An 18481-nucleotide genomic window follows, 5' to 3' on the forward strand; every position below is an offset into this window, starting at 1 on the left:
AATGAAGCCAGCTTGCTGGATCTGGCATTCTGGAAATAAGAGCTTGTCCTCAGGATGTCAGAATTGCTTGGTGAGGAGACACCCACATAGCTGAGCTCCCATGAACTCAGGGGTTTTGTTGTGTTCTGCATTTGGCTTTCTTAACTCTACACCAACCTCCCATATGTTCTTGTTTGACTAAACCCTTGAGGTGAAGAAGTTCCTTGAATAGTGTTATAAGCCAGATCCTGTGAGCTTCCTGCTGTCACCTGGAATCCAAGAGATCCTTAGTAGGTAATTTGTACCACAGTATGGGGGAAGGGTGGATAATCTCAAATGTTCTATCCATCACTAAAATTCAGATTTCAATCCAGTCATGATGGTATCCACCGATGTATTTTAATTTTTGTATAAACTCATGGAAGCCATTGCCACTCTAGTTATAACACCCATCCTCATATATAGTCTTGACATTTGCCTACCCCATAAGAGTCACGGGTGCCTGGAAGATGTACAACTCAAGGAGTTCCTCAAAGAGTGGATAGACAGCTTCTAGCTATGGAATTGGTACTGATTTTATATTTATAGTAGCAATATAAAATGTCTTTGAAATTCAGCTTAAAAGAAGTTATGCAACTTAATGAGAAATGTTAATAATCTAAAGAATAGTACAAGGTGAGGCTCATGCCATGGAAGCAATGCACAGGAGATTGAACTTGGGAAGCACTGTCACTGAGTCAGGTGCCACAGTCGGGGTTCGGGATCCTGGGGCTGACATGTTGTTGTGGCCCATGTATGGAGAGACTTTCCAGCCTTCCTGTCTTCTCATCTCTTTTCACAGTTGACAACAGTGGTGTAGGGAGGTATTACCTTTCTCTCTTCCAGAGAGACAACTCATTGTTCTCTACCCTGTGTGTGTATCTCTGAGTCCATGAGTTTCCCTTGCCATAAACTGTTATCACTAGAACACTTTGAGTGCTTAGCCTAGAACCTGGCACCTAGTCAGTACTCGCCAACTGTTTCTTGTTAGTTGTATTCATTAATCATTATTGTCATCATTATTTTACTTTTTACCTCTCACTAGTCAATAAGGAATGCTTTCTCTTTTTATTCATTTATTTTTTAATCCAGGCTGATAGCAGGATTAAAGTAAGGTTCTATGGCAGTTGTACAATGAGTATTTTTGCTAACTAGGTTTAGCATCTGAATGCATTTCAGTGTTATTTGATTTCATTTGGTGAATTTGTACTGCTCACTGAGCTAATATAGTATGTAACTTCCCTCACCTCAGTGCCACCGTCGTTATGCAAGGATGCAGGCAATAAGGTAGGCTGCATCCTTGGGAGGACAATCTGTATGATGGAGAAGATTTAAGGCTTTATAAATACCTCACAATGAGAATTTAAGGCCATGAGTGTTTAGACTGGAGAATAACAAGAGAGTGTTTTTTTCGAAGTAGGAATACTTTTTTAAAAATTTTAATTCCAGTGAATAACAGTGTTATATTAGTTTAAGTGTACAATATAGTGACCCAACAATTCTATACATTACTGAGTATTCATTATGACAAGTGTTCTCTTAATCCCTCTCACCTATTTCACCCATCCCCTAACCCAACTCTGCTCTGTTAACCATTATTCTCTACAGTTAAGAGTCTATTTTTTGGTTTGTCTCTTTTTTTCTGTTTGTTTTGTTTCTTGGATTCTTCATGAGTGAAATCATATGATATTTGTCTTTGATTAACTTATTTCACCTAGCACTATACACTCTAGATCCATTCACCTTATTGCAAATAGCAAGATTTCATTTTGTATGGCTGAGTAATATTCCATTGTGCATATATGCCACATCTTCTTTATCCATTCATCTGTCGATGAGCACTTAGGTTTCTTCCATAATTTGGCTATTGTCAATAATGCTGCAATAAACATAGGGTATATATATCTTTTCCAATTACTGTTTTCATATTCTTTGGGTAAATACCCCATAATGAAATTACTGGATCACATGGTAATTCCATTTTTAACTTTTTGAGGACCCTCCATAGTGTTTTTCACACTGACTGCACCAGTTTGCATTCCCACCAACAGTGCATAAGGGTTCCTTTTTCTCCACATCTACAACAGCACTTAATAAGAATATATTTTAAAACTCCCCAAATGTCACCGTGTTTTAGATAGTAGTATGTCTCCTCTTACTGTTTTGAGTTTTTTTTTCCTTGTAAAATGATCTAGAACCATATTACAGTGAGATGGTGTACACCCACAAAATACCTCTCTTAATGCCTACAAGAGCTGCAAGGTTGTGTTTTGTTGCAAGTGTTGAAAGGGTAAAACATCGAAGGTGAACTGAACCCTTGGCCATTACTAGAGAAAGTCTTTCTGAGCTGCTCCCACACAGGGAAGATGTTTTGAGGATTCTGATCTGTGCTTGAAAGGGATATTGGGTTTGTCCCAAAACTCCTCAGAGTATATCCTGTGACATTGGTGGGATCTAAATCCAAAGGGTTCTCTGTCATTCAGGGCCTACCCAGCTCTGACTGAGACTATGCAGCACTGGGCTCACTAAGTGGGTGCCCTTGGGCAGCATTGAATCTGACCTGCAGTAGGTCAGTCCCCAGAGGGAGTACTTTTCTTTTTCTCTGGAGAGAAAAGGCTCTACCTTATCCATGGACGCTTTGGCTTTGCTCCATTCCTTAAATCCATCTAACCATTGGGTAGAATGTTCTTCTCATTTATTCTACTGTAGTGGTGTCTTCATTTAGTCTCTCACTCAAATCTGTATGTAGCCAAAAACTAGCTCTAACTCCATTATCTATTACAATAGTACTGTAGAAGTTGTCAGCCCCATTAGGTGATATTTTTGTGCATTTTTAGGAAACAGAGTAAGATGCTTCCTTATAATGAGCACATATAATATTGAACAAGGATCAGTATTTTCCACAAGTGAGAACTGTCACTTTGCCTGACAGTTAAAGAAACAGAAATACAGGAATCTAAAACTGAGTTAAATCAGTATGAATCAGTTACTACTTGAAAGCATACATACAGCAAGACTTCAAGTACCTAATGCCACAAACCCCAACACTCTTAAGGTGTTCTAAAACCATTGTGAACTCAGACAAAGTAAACAGATAAAGATTTATGTCTGCAGTTGTGAAAACACAACTTGGTTAATAAGGCTTTAGTATTAATCAACTAAAAGACCACAAGATGGCAGGGTTTCTCTAAGAGGCTCAAATAAATCCTTTAAAGAGTAAGTTGAAAAAAAAATAAGTGCATATGTATTAGGGTTTCCAAAAAAAAAAACTGTACTCTTCATCATGTATGAACAATAAATGCTTTATTATCAAATTAGTATTGATAATAATAACAGCTAACATTTATTAGAAAATAAATAAATAAATAGTAAGTTGATAGAGAAAATTGAAGCAGAGCTTGCTACAATAAGAGGATATTTTGAATGCACTAAGAAGTGTGTGACCCAGAATGCAATGATTCAAAGTCATTTAACTTATTGAATTCCAGAAAATAACTTAGAAAATTTCTTAAGGGTTACTTTAATCATTTATTTTGCAGAAAGGGTGTAAGACACTATGCAGAAGGACTTATAACTAGACATCCATTCCAGCCATACGGATGGATATTATTTATAAAACAAGTTCCAGAATACACACCTCTCTGGGTCGACACAAAACCAGACTGGCTTTCCATATCTTCTAATTCTTTGGCACATTTCAGAGTTTAATTCTGTTGGTGGCACTGAGTCATCAAGTAAAGTGTAAACTATGAATACAAAGGATTTTCTAAAGTGGAGAACTGTATGATATATTTTAGAACTTAATTGAGCAGAGTTTGAATGAAGCAACCTGTTGATATCCCAAATACCTCTTTGCCTCCTGGGCTGCAGGACGTTAGATTACTCTTAATAAATAATTGCCCTGGCTAAAGATAAAATGATGACCAATGCCATAACAGAGGATGGATGATAGTTTTACAAATCACGAGTTGTTTGCATTTCCTATGAATAATTGAAGGATATGCTAGTATCTTTTTTAAATTCAATAAATATTTATTGAACACTTTGCATATATAAATATGTAAAATATTTGCTGAGTCTTTGGATCTATCTCTTCTACTGAATATGAAATTGGAGAGAGGAGATCTCAGATTATTCTAGACCATTAACAAGCTTTTTTGTTTGTTGGTTTGTCATTCAGAATTAAGCCAGAATAAAAGATAGTATTTAATTGAATTGACATTTATAAGCTGGGAAACCAGTGGGAGATACTGGAGTAATTTGGATTTTGAGAAATATTAAATTAAAATAGAAACTAGGAGTCATTTTCATCCACCTCATCAATTCTAGGCAAGACATTCAGTTGTTATCTCTGCTTGCTGGTGGCACTTAGCTTGGAACGATTTCATCATGTGCCCAGTAAATGCTTGGATTATAGTGAATGACTGGTTTTGGAGCTGTAAGGGCCTAACACAGATGATCACTAAGTCATCATGGTGAAGCATGGCTGCTGCAGGTCCACATTTAAGTGGGCCTTGACTCCAAACTGGTAGGTTCATACCTGCATGACTTAGCATGTAAACAATTTTTAGCAAAAATGGTTATCTCTTCACTCATTTTTTAAATGTTTGATATCAAAGCTAGTCCCAGGGAACAGTAAGCAGGGATGAGGGCTCTACTCAAAGACTGATGGAATCTCATTTAGTAATAATGAATTAACTAGAAAACTTTCTTCTGTCTAATATTATATTTTCAGTATTATGGTGATTTAGGCAAGTTATTGAGGATGAGTAGAGTAGAGTAATGGTCTGATTAGGAAAAGGAAATATAGGGACATTTTATTTTAATTAATTAATTACTTCATTCATTCAAAGAGAGATGGAGTGGGGGTGAAGGGGGGCAGAGGGACAGGGAGAGAGAATCATAAGCAGGCTCCATGCCCAGCACAGAGCCTGGAACAGGGCTCCATCTCACAATCCTAAGATTGTGACCTAAGCCAAAATCAAGAGTCAGACGCTTAACCGAGTCACCCAGGCACCCCAGTATGGGACATTTTTAATGATTGATGTTCTATAAGTAGTAATTTAGTTCCACTTAAAAATTGACAAAGGCCCAAGAAGTTTAATTTTTTATGGATGCCACATGATGAATAAAAATTGAGGTATGTGGAATTATAGGGGAGAATGACCCAAAAGAGTCTCATGATGAAAGAAGGGGCTAGAAAAACAATTCTGCCAGAGTTCTACCAGATCATGAACAAAGAAATATAACTCTTACTAGATATGACCTTGATTATTACTCTCTGATTTTCAGTGTTGTAAAATTTGACTTGTCCTTGAAGAATCACATAAATGCAGATTGGGTGAACTTTGTGGGAACTCATACATGTAGAAACAGTTTGCAGACTTGAGTTCTAGCAAGAGAGGGAGATTCAAACATGTTTGGTAATAAGTAAATATTTTATTTTTTTCTTCTGATTACAGCATCTTCACAACTATTTCACAGTGACCCTTGGAATTCCTGCTTGGTGTTCTTACGTCTTTTTCGTCATGGCCACCTTGATTTTTGGCCTTTTCATGGGTCTGGTAAGAGATAATGCCATTTTCCCCCCTTTCTTTAAAGCCACATGGGTTTCATGCAAAACTAGATAGCAGCCAAGAAAGAAAAGATGCATAAACAAGTATCATTTTGTGTATAATCTAAGCAGTTACTTTTTTGATACTACTTTCAGTGGTAATTTGAGATATAATGGAAAGTTCATTAAATTATTATCTCCTAATCCTAACCTTAAATATTCTGAAGATGTGTGCTACCTAGAATATAGGTAGTAATGAAAGAAGAATTGGAGACCTTACATGAATTCATAGTCACTTTCTAAGACAACCAAGTCAGCTGTGATTTCACACATCGCCTACTTGATTGGACACTGTGGTGATAAGGCCAAACCTGTGAATTTGTTCCTTGAACAAGGTGAACAAGATTTTTTCTTGTTCACATCCTCCAACTGAACCTCTAATTCTGACCTGCTACTTATATATAATTCTGGTTATCCTAAGGTGGATTTTGTGAGATAGTGTAGATAAAAAAACAGTCATTATTGTGGGGAAAAAAATAAGATGCAAAGCACATTACTATGTCTTCTTTAGGTATGAAAATTAGTATCTAGTAGGTATCTGTGTGTTTTCTCCCTAGATGTTTTAGGTAAGAATTGAAATAATAAATTTATTTACTTCACTACATAAGCAACTATAAGTGTTTTGGCAATGTTTTACTCTTTTACATAATTTTTAGATCTTTCTTTTTATACTCACACTTGATCAATTTGATTAAGCTTTAAACTCTAATTAAGAAGTTCTTAAAAGCCATTGTGTTATATATTAATCACAAAGCTTCTAAACACTGTATGATAGGGATAACTGATGATTACTAAAAATTTATATAAAAAGGACAGACATTCAGGTTAGATTATCTTAAAGTCTATCCTTATATTGTATAATGCATTTCAGCTCTTTAGTAAGTCCTTTTTAAAAATAAGCTTAAAATGTTAGCAATTGCTTTTATATATATTAATAAATAACTTGCTATGACAAAGCCATACTCCAAGAAGCCAAGGAGGCTTGATTTTATTTTGCTGCAGACATGCTTAATTCATGCTATGGCTTATATTTGAGATCTGACCACTGGTGTTAATTCCACAGATGGGGCTGGAACTCAGATATGTCATTCATTAGGTTGCATTAATCTTATTGCTAATCAACATGGCTCTGATGGTCTGGCCTAAAAGATTTGACTTTGGATATAAATTTGACTGGATATAAATATGCTTCTCCCATCTACTATCTAGTGCTAGATCTTTCTAGCGGTGTATTTTAGAGCCACACGAGTGTGAGGCTTTTGTAGGGGGAACACCATGAGATCCTGGGTGGTTCTCAAGTGGTGTTATGGAGAATGTAGGTTGAGTGTGAGCCTATTGAAAGACCACTGGAAACTCTACTCAGCATAAAGAGTTTCTGAATTTTATCTTTGATGTTAACGTTAAGTTCAAAAAATCAGGCCAGGCCTGCCTATGCCCTAAGTTCATTTGGAAACTTAGATTCAAATAATCGGTCCAGGAAGATTATTAAGGTTTGGACTGAAGGAAGAAGAGAGTTGATTCTAGACTGTTCAAGTGATTCAATGATATAGAATATTATTCCTTTATAGGAAAAAGAGAGTTGATTCTAGACTGTTCAAGTGATTCAATGATATAGAATATTATTCCTTTATAAGAAGTTGGGAGGAGAACTTTATTTAACAAAAGAATACTACATTTTCTGGTAATAAATTTCCATAAATACCAAACACGTATCTCTGATTCCTTTTCTACAACCATAATATGTATTTAAAAAAAAGTACATAACAGCTAGAATTTTTTTTTTTTTTTTAAGATTTTTATTTATTTATTCATGAGAGACAGAGAGAGAGAGAGGCAGAGGGAGATTCAGGCTCCCAAGGAGCAGAGAGCCCGATGCGGGACTCGATCCCAGGACCCTGAGATCATGACCTGAGCTGAAGGCAGACGCTTAACCATCTGAGCCACCCAGGCGCCCAACAGCTAGAATTTTTGCCTTCAAGGAGGTCTGCAGCTGTGCATTCCATGTTCTGTGGCACCTTTGCCTTTAACTGAGGGCTGAAAGCAGAGCCCAGGCCTGCAGTCCTGTGAAGCTCGGTCCTGGTGTCCCTGGAAGTTCTTCCCTCTATTAATCTTTCTAGATTCATACATATATAAAATTCAACTTTTACAGTGGCCAGGAGGAACACGATATTTTCCATAGAAGTGATTTCCTGGTCAAATTACTGTTCCCCATAAGCCTAACGATTATGTTTCCTACTTTTTCCTAATTTTAAAAGATGGTAAGTCAAAACAAGGCTGCTAGTTTAGATTTTTGTTTGTTTTCTTGATTGAGCCTTGTGATGACCGCATTACATTAGTAAACGTTATTTTTCACCTGTAAACAAAGGGCTCAACCTCTAATTCTATATACTATTTTCCCCCAGCGCGGGAGTTTTTCAGTTCTGAGTGATCTATACACTTGGTATTTGCCCGAGGATCCTGCTGGTCTTCTGGGGGAGGGCCCTGTTGCACTGATACTCAGGCATCTTTACCTTTGTGGAGTTGCACCACTCCTGGCCCGGCTCATTGGAAGCTGCTTCGCATTGCTCCGTGTGACTTTTGTTCCCTGAAGCCTTTTCGCACCATTTTAAGGGATGAAACAAAAGTAAAAAATGGCAGCAGAGCCCTGATCTCCAGCCCCAGAGCTGAATGATCACGGCCCCCTCTCTCCAGCGCACCCTCAGGGAAAGGTAGTCAATCCCTTTTGTGTGCGCTGAACCCCGCAGACTCCTGCGGTGCACACCCGCACCAGTCCTCCCAGCTGCAGAGGAGTGTCTCCTGGAGGCCCCGCCACTCTCTGGGCCCCTGCTCTGGAGCGTTTGCCTGATGGTGCACACCCACACCGCTCCTCCTGGGGGAAGGAGCCAGATCTCGCAGCGGTTGTCGCTTGCTGGGCCCCTGCTTGGTGAGGGCTTGCCCCGATCATGCTGCAGTTTGTGATGTATGGCAACACCTAGCTGAGAGGCCATTCCCGGGCTCACTAATTGTAGCTGCCTTCCCACGCCGATGCCTGGGAACTCTGCTGCACCCAGGCAACCCCGTTCTTTCGGGCAACCCCGTTCTTTCGGTCACCCTGGGGATCCTGAGACCACACTTCCCCCCTAGGATTCTGCCCTGCTTCGCCACCTGCGCACCTTTCAGGGAGGGACCTCCCTTAGAGGAGCAGACTTCTAAAAGTTCTGATTTTGTGCTTCGCTGCTATATTACTTTCTGGTAGCCGGCTTATGGAGGTTGCCTCCCCTTGTGATTTATCTTCCGATATATCCCCTCAGATTCACTTCTCTGCACCTCTTACCTTGCAAAAAAGTGGTCACTTCTCTACTTATAGAGTTGCATCAATTCCTTTCTTAGATCTCAGGTTGAATTCACAGGTGTTCAAAATGAGTTGATAGATAATCTAGCTGAATTCAAGGGACCAGATGAAACGCAGGTCCCCTACTCTTCTGCCATCTTCCCTAGGGACTATCACATGAAAATGAAATTTTTCAACCTCAGTCTTTTCAGATGGAAATGTTTTCCTCTTTACTGTTCAAATCAATTTAGTGGATTGGAGCCTGTTCCTCTCCAACCCACAGAGCTTCATGCATCCCATGGCCCTACCACATGGGTCTCCCCCGCCTGGCGTTCAGGGCTTTCTCTGGATCCAGGAGTCCCCATGGTCCAGTTTGGTGTAGCTCAGAGGAGCCAGGCAGCTGGTGCTACCCATCCACTCAGGACTATGCCCAGGACCTTGAAGGCTGCTTCAAGTGGCCATTCTTTTTTTTTTTTTTTTCAAAGATTTTATTTTATTTATTTGACAGAGAATGAGAGAGAGAGCACATGAGAGGGGGGAGGGTCAGAGGGAGAAGCAGGCTTCCTGCCGAGCAGGGAGCCCGATGCGGGACTTGATCCCGGGACTCCAGGATCATGACCTGAGCCGAAGGCAGTCGCTTAACCAACTGAGCCACCCAGGCGCCCCTCAAGTGGCCATTCTTGATCCTTCGCAAACCTATAACTGGTTGTCGTATTTGTTATCTTGTAAATATCTGTCAAAGTGCTTTATTCATTTTTCTTATGGAATTCATGCTCCATATTGCTTTATAATTAAACTGCCATTTTTTTCCCCTTTTTTGGAACTCCTCCCTGCAGAGGTTAACATGATACCTTGAACCTAATGAACCAAATTTTGAGTAAAGTAATAAATGAATATACAGATTGGTAATAATTCTGAACACAAAGTAGGGTACTCGTTTGATGTTTATGAAATTGAGTCAAAAGTACTGTGACTTCTTTAGGTTCTTTAAAATTTTAGAGCACCTTTAAAACACTAATGTATGAAGTAGTAGTACTATTTTAAAGCCTGGGCAACTATTCAAAGTAAAGGCAAAGTCCAGGAGTTAGCTGGGTACAAGAAGTGGATTGCCCTTCTAAGCGGGCAACTTCTCCCTGGGTGGACGTTTGCATTGTGGGGTGCTGTAGGGGAACGTGTAAGAATGACTGCAGCTTATTCCCGGTCAGGGAACTGTGCCCTTCATGACACAACCTGTAGCTTCATGGTCCATGCCAGTCCGGGCATGGAACAGGGACTGGGACGAACCTGCCCCTAAGGAGCTTGTAGTTTATGAAGGGAGAGGGATGTTTATAGGGTAAATAGAAAGTGGTTCATGCTGCAGTAAGGTCGGAGATGAAGCCAAGGCCATTACCGTCTAAGATAGGGTTTAGTTCATATCATTAATGACTTTTCTCACAATTTATTTCTGTAGAAATTTCTTATGGTACTCTTAAGAATTCTAGACCTTGACATCGTCTTTTACTGTCAGTGGTTACCCATTGGTGAGAGGCAGCCATATGCAGACTAATTTTGTTTGGCCAGAGGAGTGTTTTTAAAAAGGCCATTTTAGATACCAGCCCTTTATCTGTAGCGTCATTTGCAAATATCTTCTCCCATTCTGTGGGTTGCCTCTTTGTTTTGTTGACTGTTTCCTTTGCTGTGCAGAAGCTTTTTATCTTGATGAAGTCCCAAAAGTTCATTTTTGCTTTTGTTTTGCTAGCTTTTGGAGATGTATCTTGAAAGAAGTTGCTGTGGGCGATGTCAAAAAGGTTACTGCCTATGTTCTCCTCTAGGATTTTGATGGATTCCTGTCTCACATTGAGGTTTTTCATCCACTTTGAGTTTATCTTTGTGAATGGTGTTAGTATCCAAGATCTATAAAGAACTTCTCAAACTCAACACCCAAAAAACAAATAATCAAGTCAAAAAGTGGGCAGAAGAGATGAACAGACACTTCTCTGAAGAAGACATACAAATGGCTAACAGACACATGAAAAAATGTTCATCATCATTAGCCATCAGGGAAATCCAAATCAAAACCACATTGAGGTACCACCTTACACCAGTTAGAATGGCAAAAATGGACAGGGAGAGAAACAACAAATGTTGGAGAGGTTGTGGAGAAAGGGGAACCCTCTTACACTGTTGGTGGGAATGCAAGTTGGTACAGCCACTTTGGAAAACAGTGTGGAGGTTCCTCAAAAATTTAAAAATAGAGCTACCCTATGACCCAGCAATTGCACTCCTGGGTATTTACCCCAAAGACACAGATGTAGTGAAAAGAAGGGCCATATGCACCCCAACGTTCATAGCAGCAATGTCCGCAATAGCCAAACTGTGGAAAGAGCCAAGATGCCCTTCAGCAGATGAATGGATAAAGAAGATGTGGTCCATATATACAATGGAATGTTACTCAGCTATCAGAAAGGATGAATACCCAACTTTTACATCAACATGGATGGGACTGGAGGAGATTATGCTAAGTGAAATAAGTCAAGCAGAGAAAGTCAATTATCATATGGTTTCACTTATTTGTGCAACATAAGGAATAGCATGGAGGACACTAGGAGAAGGAAGGGAAAAATGAGGGGGGGGCGGAATTGGCGGGAGACATGAACCATGAGAGACTATGGACTCTGAGAAACAAATAGGGTTTTAGAGGGGAGGGGGGAGGGGGAATTGGTTAGCAAGGTGATGGGTATTAAGGAGGGCACGTACTGCATGGAGCACTGGGTGTTATACGAAACAATGGCGGGATCGTGGATTATGACATCAAAAACTAATGATGTATTGTATGGTGAGTAACATAACATAGTAAAATTTAAAAAAAAATAAAAATAAAAAGGTCATTTTAGACTTGGCTCAGAGTATCTATTTTCTTATACCTGCTTGATTTACCTATTTGTAATGGGCTCTCTATAGACATTTGACTTTGTGACCCCTGACTCCTGTTAATTATTTGTAATATTCTCCTACATTGTTACATTTGAAAAATAGGAGATTCTTAATTGTATCCATGTCTTTTTTGAGGACTTTTGACCAACTGCTAATTAATTGTCTGTGAATATCTGGTTATAGAACCAAGGCCTACATTTGAGGTTCTTTGGTATTAAATGTTATATCTAGTCACAGTAAAATCACTTTTTTCCCTCCAGGTCCTGGTGGTAATATCAGAATGTTTCTATATACCACTTCCAAGGCATTTATCTGAACGTACTGGTAAGTATGATAAACTCATGATAGAGTATTTTTGGAATTCTGGGGTGTGCCCTTTTGTGCTCACAGAGATACTAGATTCTTTGCCTCCCCCAATTCATTAGGTGGCCAAACCATCACCACTTACCAAATTCTTTGAAATATGTTCTCTAGATCAGATTTGAACAAAAATTCTTTTTTTCCCCTTAAATTAGGGAATACTTCATTTTGGCAGTTATTTTTTCCCTTTAAGTGTATGCCCTTCATCAGTTAGTTGATACCTTTTCTTTCATTCAAACTGGAATGAAGGCGGGCAACTCGTATTTATTGAGTCTCAACTATGTATCATTAACTATCCTAAGTACTGTAAGAACAGTCTCCCCAAATCTTTGCACTGCCCCACACCATTTGTGGGATTCAACAGCCCTGGATTTGCATGCTTTTATTCCTAGTTCTGAGACTTTGCATGAAGACTTTTATGAGACTTTAAAATTGTTGCATTTTATGTGGGAGTTTAAATAAACTTCTATTTCTTTTAAGTTCTTGAAGTTTTCAAGGCTTTGAGACTTCCTTAGATAATTAGATAATATATTATGTTCCTTAGAATTCTTAAAAATCACAGAAACCCAGTTTAAAGTAACTTAGGAAAAAAAGGAAAATTTAAATTAACTCACATAACTGGAAGACCCAGGGATGTTCTGGCTTCAAGCACAGCACAAGGGTTGTTAGGTTTCTGCTTCTCTGTGGCTGATTCGGGGGCTCTCAACAGCCCTAACTCACATATTATCAGTTGAACAATTCCTGTAGAAAGAGAGAAGGCTTTTCCTCTTGACTCTGGCCAAAAGCTCCTGGGAAGTCCTGTGACTTAAGTCACATTTCTCAACCAATCACCTGACCAGTGAGTGAGTGGGTTGCTGAGTGTTCTGTAAGGTACCAAATATAAAGCATGAAAGAACCTTTGCCCTCCCTGGCCCTGTGCTCTACCAAAGTCAGCAGGGTCAGTGAAATTTCCCAAGAGGAACGGGGAAGCCCCGGATGGAGCTAGGGGCTGTGTGATAACATAGCTTCAGATTGGAGAAAACTGTCACGTGCCCCCCCCCCCCCCCCCCCCCGCTTCATTTCACGGCTAGACACACTTGAGTGCCTGCTGAATGATCAGTTTATTGAGAGGCTGTTCCCTTCTGTTCCCTCCACAGAGCAGACTCGGAGGTCAGAGGAGGCCCACAAAGCTGAACAGCCACAGGATGCAGAGGAGGAAAAAGATGATTCAAATGAAGAAGAAAACAAGGACAGCCTTGTAGATGAGGAAGAAGAGAAAGAAGACCTTGGTGATGAGGATGAAGCAGAGGAGGACGAGGAGGAGGACAGCCCGGCTGCTCGTGTGGACGAAGAGAGGAATGACGCCCAGGACCAAGGGCCCCTGGGAGAGGTCCAGGAGGGGGGAGAAGCTGAGCCTGGAGAAGACGTGCCCGAGCAGGCCAGCCCAGCCCACACAGAGGTGGCAGAAGATACCCTGAGGCAGCGCAGAAGTCAGCACGCCGACAAGGGCCCACAGGTCTAATGACAGTATTTCCGAGAATTCAGACCAGAGGAGTAGTCAGCTTCCTTCTGGTCTGCAGTGTAAATCAAATCATTATTTTTTTTCTGAATGAGCAAGCTTCTCTTAAAAAACAATCTCTAGTCATGTAGTCTCTGGCATGAAGCCTCATGTATGTTAATGAGAGTGTTTCAGACACGACAATCAGGAAACAGAAAAACAGGGTGTTAGCATCTGTTTGGGGACTTGGCATGGGCACACATTCATTAGCTTGAGGCTAGAGAGTTTTGACCAGAGAAAGCACCCCGCAGGCGCCATAAAACGCAAGCCAAGCCACACGACAACATCCGCACATCCGCACATCCGCACATCCGCAACACACAGAAGTCTTCTTGTGTTAAGTATTCATTTTTGTCAAACTTTAAGAGACATCAGCCACCACGGTACAGAGACACTTTTTCAGAGAGAGAAATTGAGAGGGCCCTGGTTATTGTGGTAGAAAAGAGCTTGGACGTCATCCCAACTCTCTAAATCTCCTTTGTTAGGATTTATTTCTTACCTTTAGTATTTCCAACTTTCCCACCACGGGCCTGCAGGCGCCCCACACTCTTCACAATACTTCCTCAGTGAGAGGCCTCCGCTACACATCAGCCGCCTTCGTTCTGACTGAAGGGTTTACATAATCCAGAACCAAAACCCACGGAGCTGTGACTGCCAAGGATCTTGAATGAAGTGTTGTAACCTTTGGAGATTCAAAAGGAAGTAGGGATTTTACAGGACAGATTGTTGTTGTTGTTGTTTGCCAAAATGTAGTAAATTTTTTTTTCAAAAGGATCCTTTAGCAATATTCTTTTTGAAGCCAGAAGTGCCCTAAGTGTTGCCAGTGCAAGGTTGTCTTGTGAAGAGAACTTGAATACTTTGTTGTTTTGCTTCCATCTCAAGGGGTTCTCTGGCTCTTGAACCACTTTAATATTAAGTGCAAAACCATTTCTGGTTTTCTTTCAGTGATGTGCTTTTGGTGAAAGAATTAATGAAAGTGAATATCTGGAAATGAAAGATTTGGTTTCCTTTCCTTCTTCCTTAATCTTGTAAAGAATTTTATCCCTGTAAATCTCTCAATACTCAGTCTACTAAAAGTACCCAGGGGGCCCAATTTCTTTTAGGGAATCCATCCATCTACTTCTGCCTTACCTGATTTATGTCTTCGAATAAATTCATAAAATTAGATTCCAAGCTTATGAAAGATGTCTGAAGTTGATCCTACACCCTTTGGGTCCTGCAGAAAAACAAGTAATACACGTTTATGAAATTCGAAAAGTTTCTGTCATTTTTATAAAGAAATATGCAGTATACTCCTGTCTGGCTGTTTTGATAACCCTTACCTTTTATTAACTTTGAACACAGGCTCCTTGGAGGAGGGGGAGGTGCTGAGATCCTCTACCCTTGAGTGGTTGGATGGGCCTGTTGCAAGCCTCACACAAGGGAGTTTTTATTCTGACAGAATCCAATTTTTAGAGATGGTTATTTCTCATCTTTCCAACTCAGTTACCTGACAGTCTCATCCCCCCGTACTGTGAGGTTCACGAGGAGTCGCCAATAGTTTTTCTCTTCAGACAGCAACAGCACCTTGAGTTTGAGGCCATCACAGAACTGACAGACTGGGAAAACCTTGACTTTGGCTCATTTCCTGTCCCTCCACCATGTACGTCTCTAACACATCCTCAGCCCAAGCACCATGGTTCTGATGGTGGCAACTCCCTCTCCCTGATCCTAGGAAGCTTTTGTGGATCATTGCTGAGTGGGGCCAGCCCTTCTGTCACTGGATTTCTTTCTCTTATAATCAGCTGAAACAATTTTCAAACATCAGTAAGTTTAAATTCAGAGGTATGGAATAAGAAAGGTTTCATAGTTTGGCTTTTCTGTATAATACCTCCCCCTTTTACGCTCCTTATATTAAAACTTTTTTTTTTTTTTTTTTTAAGTGGAGTGTTTGACCAGAAGGGAAGGAATGAAGAAATAAAATCCACTTTCACTTTTTATAAATGTAAGGCCAATTTCCAATTGGACCCCAAATAATACCTAATTATATAACAAGAGAAATGTATGTTCTTTCTCAACAATACTTTTAAAAAATTGGAGGAAGAGGGGAAACCAGTTTGGAGAAGAAGATTCATTGAGAGTTGAAGCCTCTGTGGCTATAGGAACCATTTTTTTTAACATCCTGGCAAAAGGTGGGGTTTTTATTAAATGGCCTGATAAGTACACATCTAATTTGATTTCTTTCCACTTGAGGCCTTTAGGTTTTCAGTATTTACTGAATATAAAACTAAGGGGAAAAAAGTCAGTCTAAAATAATTTGAAATTAGATTAACATTTCAGTAGGCTTTTATGGATTTTTTCTGGAGATAATCTATTTAATCCAGAAGTCAAATGTGTGGAAACATGATTTTGATTTAAAAAATAAAAAATAATCGGGCGCCTGGGTGGCTCAGTTGGTTGAGCGACTGCCTTCGGCTCAGGTCATGATCCTGGAGTCTCTGGATCGAGTCCCGCATCGGGCTCCCTGCTCGGCAGGGAGTCTGCTTCTCCCTCTGACCCTCCCCCCTCTCATGTACTCGCTCTCTCTCATTCTCTCTCTCTCAAATAAATAAATAAAATCTTTAAAAAAAAATAAATAAATAAATAAAAAATAAAAAATAATCATGCTTCCTATGTTGCAATATCAGTCATCTAATTACAGAATAGTATTTTCTGTAAATCAAAATTAGGAAAATTAAATAAAAGTGATGGTAGATTTGAGAATGGGGGTGCAGTGTGTTATATGGGAGTAGTTTCTCTGATGAGAGGGAAAGTCTGAAACTTCTAGCTACGTTTTTTTTAGTTTCTTTTATCATTCATCTCTTGCTAGATCTGCTCTACCACCCCAACTTGCTTAGAGATCTCCTACTGGAGCTACAGATAGGCAATCCCACTTTTTTCTCTTTGAAGTCTAAGCACAGAATGGGGTGACAGGCAGGACTCATTCACTTCACAGGTCCCTGAACCTCATGGGTGCATACTTACAACCTCTTCTGGTGTGTGAGCCCTGTTAGCCACAGGCTTCTTTAACTACAAAAAGAAATCCAAAATAACGACTGTAATGAAAAGTAAACAAGCGTTAGCCGGGTTGGCTTTTGACAGTGGAGAAGGCCAAATTTTGACTTTTTTTATGGCCAAAATCCTTGTTGATAACCATGGCATTGCTATGTGATTTGAGGATATGTAAGCCTGCAGAACTGGCATTCTGTAACACCTTTGGGGGAAGGATGATAAAAACATCTTCTAGCTGAGCACTTAGCCTTTATAACTTTTACAACCAAGTCTTTAAGAGTGGAGCTTGTATGCTGCTTTCCAGGATGGCAAACATTAAAGAGTCCCCCCCCCCCCAAAAAAAAAAAAAGGATAGAAACAATAGGGTCCACCTAAGATTTCAGTATAAAATGTTCAATTGACATGAAGTGAGAGAAAGAAGGGAAAGATTGGTGCTTTTGCTAATGTGTATCAACTTATCTCTGTCCAGCTCAGTATTGAAGTGTTATTTCTACCAGTATTATAAATTTGTGACAGACCCATCCCGTCGAATATAGTGTTTTGAAAAGTATTCATGTGAATCTTTTGTGCCAACAGAAAAGTTCCTTCTTGTTCAGTATCTTTACCTTAGTCCTACGTTTTGATCCTCTTCAGAAGATCAGTTTCTCTTGAAAAACCAAATGATGAACCTTGGTGGGGCAGCTTTTTGAGAAGCTTTTCTGAACCAGGAGATTTAGTTAGAAGGCCTTTGGTGGTTTCAGACATGGCCTTCAGATGGCTTCTTCTCGGTCAAGTTTCATGGGAACTGCACCCCTGTATATGTGTGACTCAGATAATTTTCACGTTTCTGATGTAGTTTCATGTATTTGTTACTAAATAGCTTCTTTGTGCAAATGCAGTTTTTATGCTAAAAATACTGTTTATTTGTATTGTAATACATTATAAATTTGTTAATTTATATTTTTTGTAATAGTCTTAATTATTTAGCTCAGTGATATTTAATTATTTTTCTCTTCATCCATGTGTTCTCTCCTTCCTCAGATAGCATCTGCAGCATCTGGAATGGGGAATCAAGATATGAGTCTCAAGCGTCACAAAATTGTATATAATCTTTGATCATATGTTTTTATTTTATTGTAAACTTCTATTTGCATCCAAACCTAATGATAGTGCTAAGTAAAATCAAAATAGTGTATTGCTTTTCATAGAAGCATTTTCACAAAAGTCATTTGCCTAGGCAGTGAAAAGTACTGCTTTGTTAAAAAAATAATTTTCCTGTGCCCATCCTCTATCCAATCTGTTTGCTCCCCCGTCTTTCTTTCTTTTTCTTCCTTTTCTTCCTTCCTTCTTTCTTTCTTTCTTTTTCTTCTTAATTTCTTTCTTTCTTTCTTTCTTTCTTTCTTTCTTTCTTTCTTTCTTTCTTTCTTTTCTTCTTTTCTTTCTTTCTCTTTCTTTCCTTCCTTCCTTCCTTCCTTCCTTCCTTCCTTCCTTCCTTCCTTCCTTCCTTCCTTCCTTCCCCTTCCTTTCCCTTCCTGTCCCTCCCTGTCCCTCCCTCCCTCCCTCCCTTCCTCTCTTTCTTTCTTTCTTCTCTTTAACTTGGTGAAATGCAAATCATGTGCCTTTTAGCTACTCTGGAAGGTGCATCAAAGCAAGAACAAGTGCAAAGATCCAAGACTTCCTCTTTGTTATAGTCATTGTGTTGCCTATAGAAACTCATTTC

General features: G+C 39.6%; 1 protein-coding gene and 1 long non-coding RNA gene across 2 annotated transcripts in view; one reads left to right on the forward strand and one right to left on the reverse strand.

Moving 5' to 3' along the window:
• LOC135361789 (uncharacterized) overlaps positions 1-12957 on the reverse strand; it is a 39540-nt gene extending 26583 nt beyond the window's left edge. Inside the window, exon 1 of the long non-coding RNA XR_010405778.1 lies at positions 12830-12957. This is a non-coding gene — a long non-coding RNA (uncharacterized LOC135361789). The remainder of the gene's footprint in view (positions 1-12829) is intronic.
• Positions 1-17131, forward strand: part of TMX4 (thioredoxin related transmembrane protein 4) — a 48040-nt gene extending 30909 nt beyond the window's left edge. Inside the window, exons 6-8 of the mRNA XM_064572841.1 lie at positions 5481-5582; positions 12116-12179; positions 13352-17131. Of these exons, the coding sequence (XP_064428911.1) occupies positions 5481-5582; positions 12116-12179; positions 13352-13716 (531 nt within the window). The 3' untranslated portion in view covers positions 13717-17131. The remainder of the gene's footprint in view (positions 1-5480; positions 5583-12115; positions 12180-13351) is intronic.
• The last annotated feature ends 1350 nt before the right edge of the window (positions 17132-18481 follow it).

The sequence above is a fragment of the Mirounga angustirostris genome, unplaced genomic scaffold (assembly GCF_029215605.1).
Source record: "Mirounga angustirostris isolate CCGP_5_RB_7025 unplaced genomic scaffold, mMirAng1.0.hap1 SCAF_10, whole genome shotgun sequence".
Taxonomy (NCBI): domain Eukaryota; kingdom Metazoa; phylum Chordata; class Mammalia; order Carnivora; family Phocidae; genus Mirounga; species Mirounga angustirostris.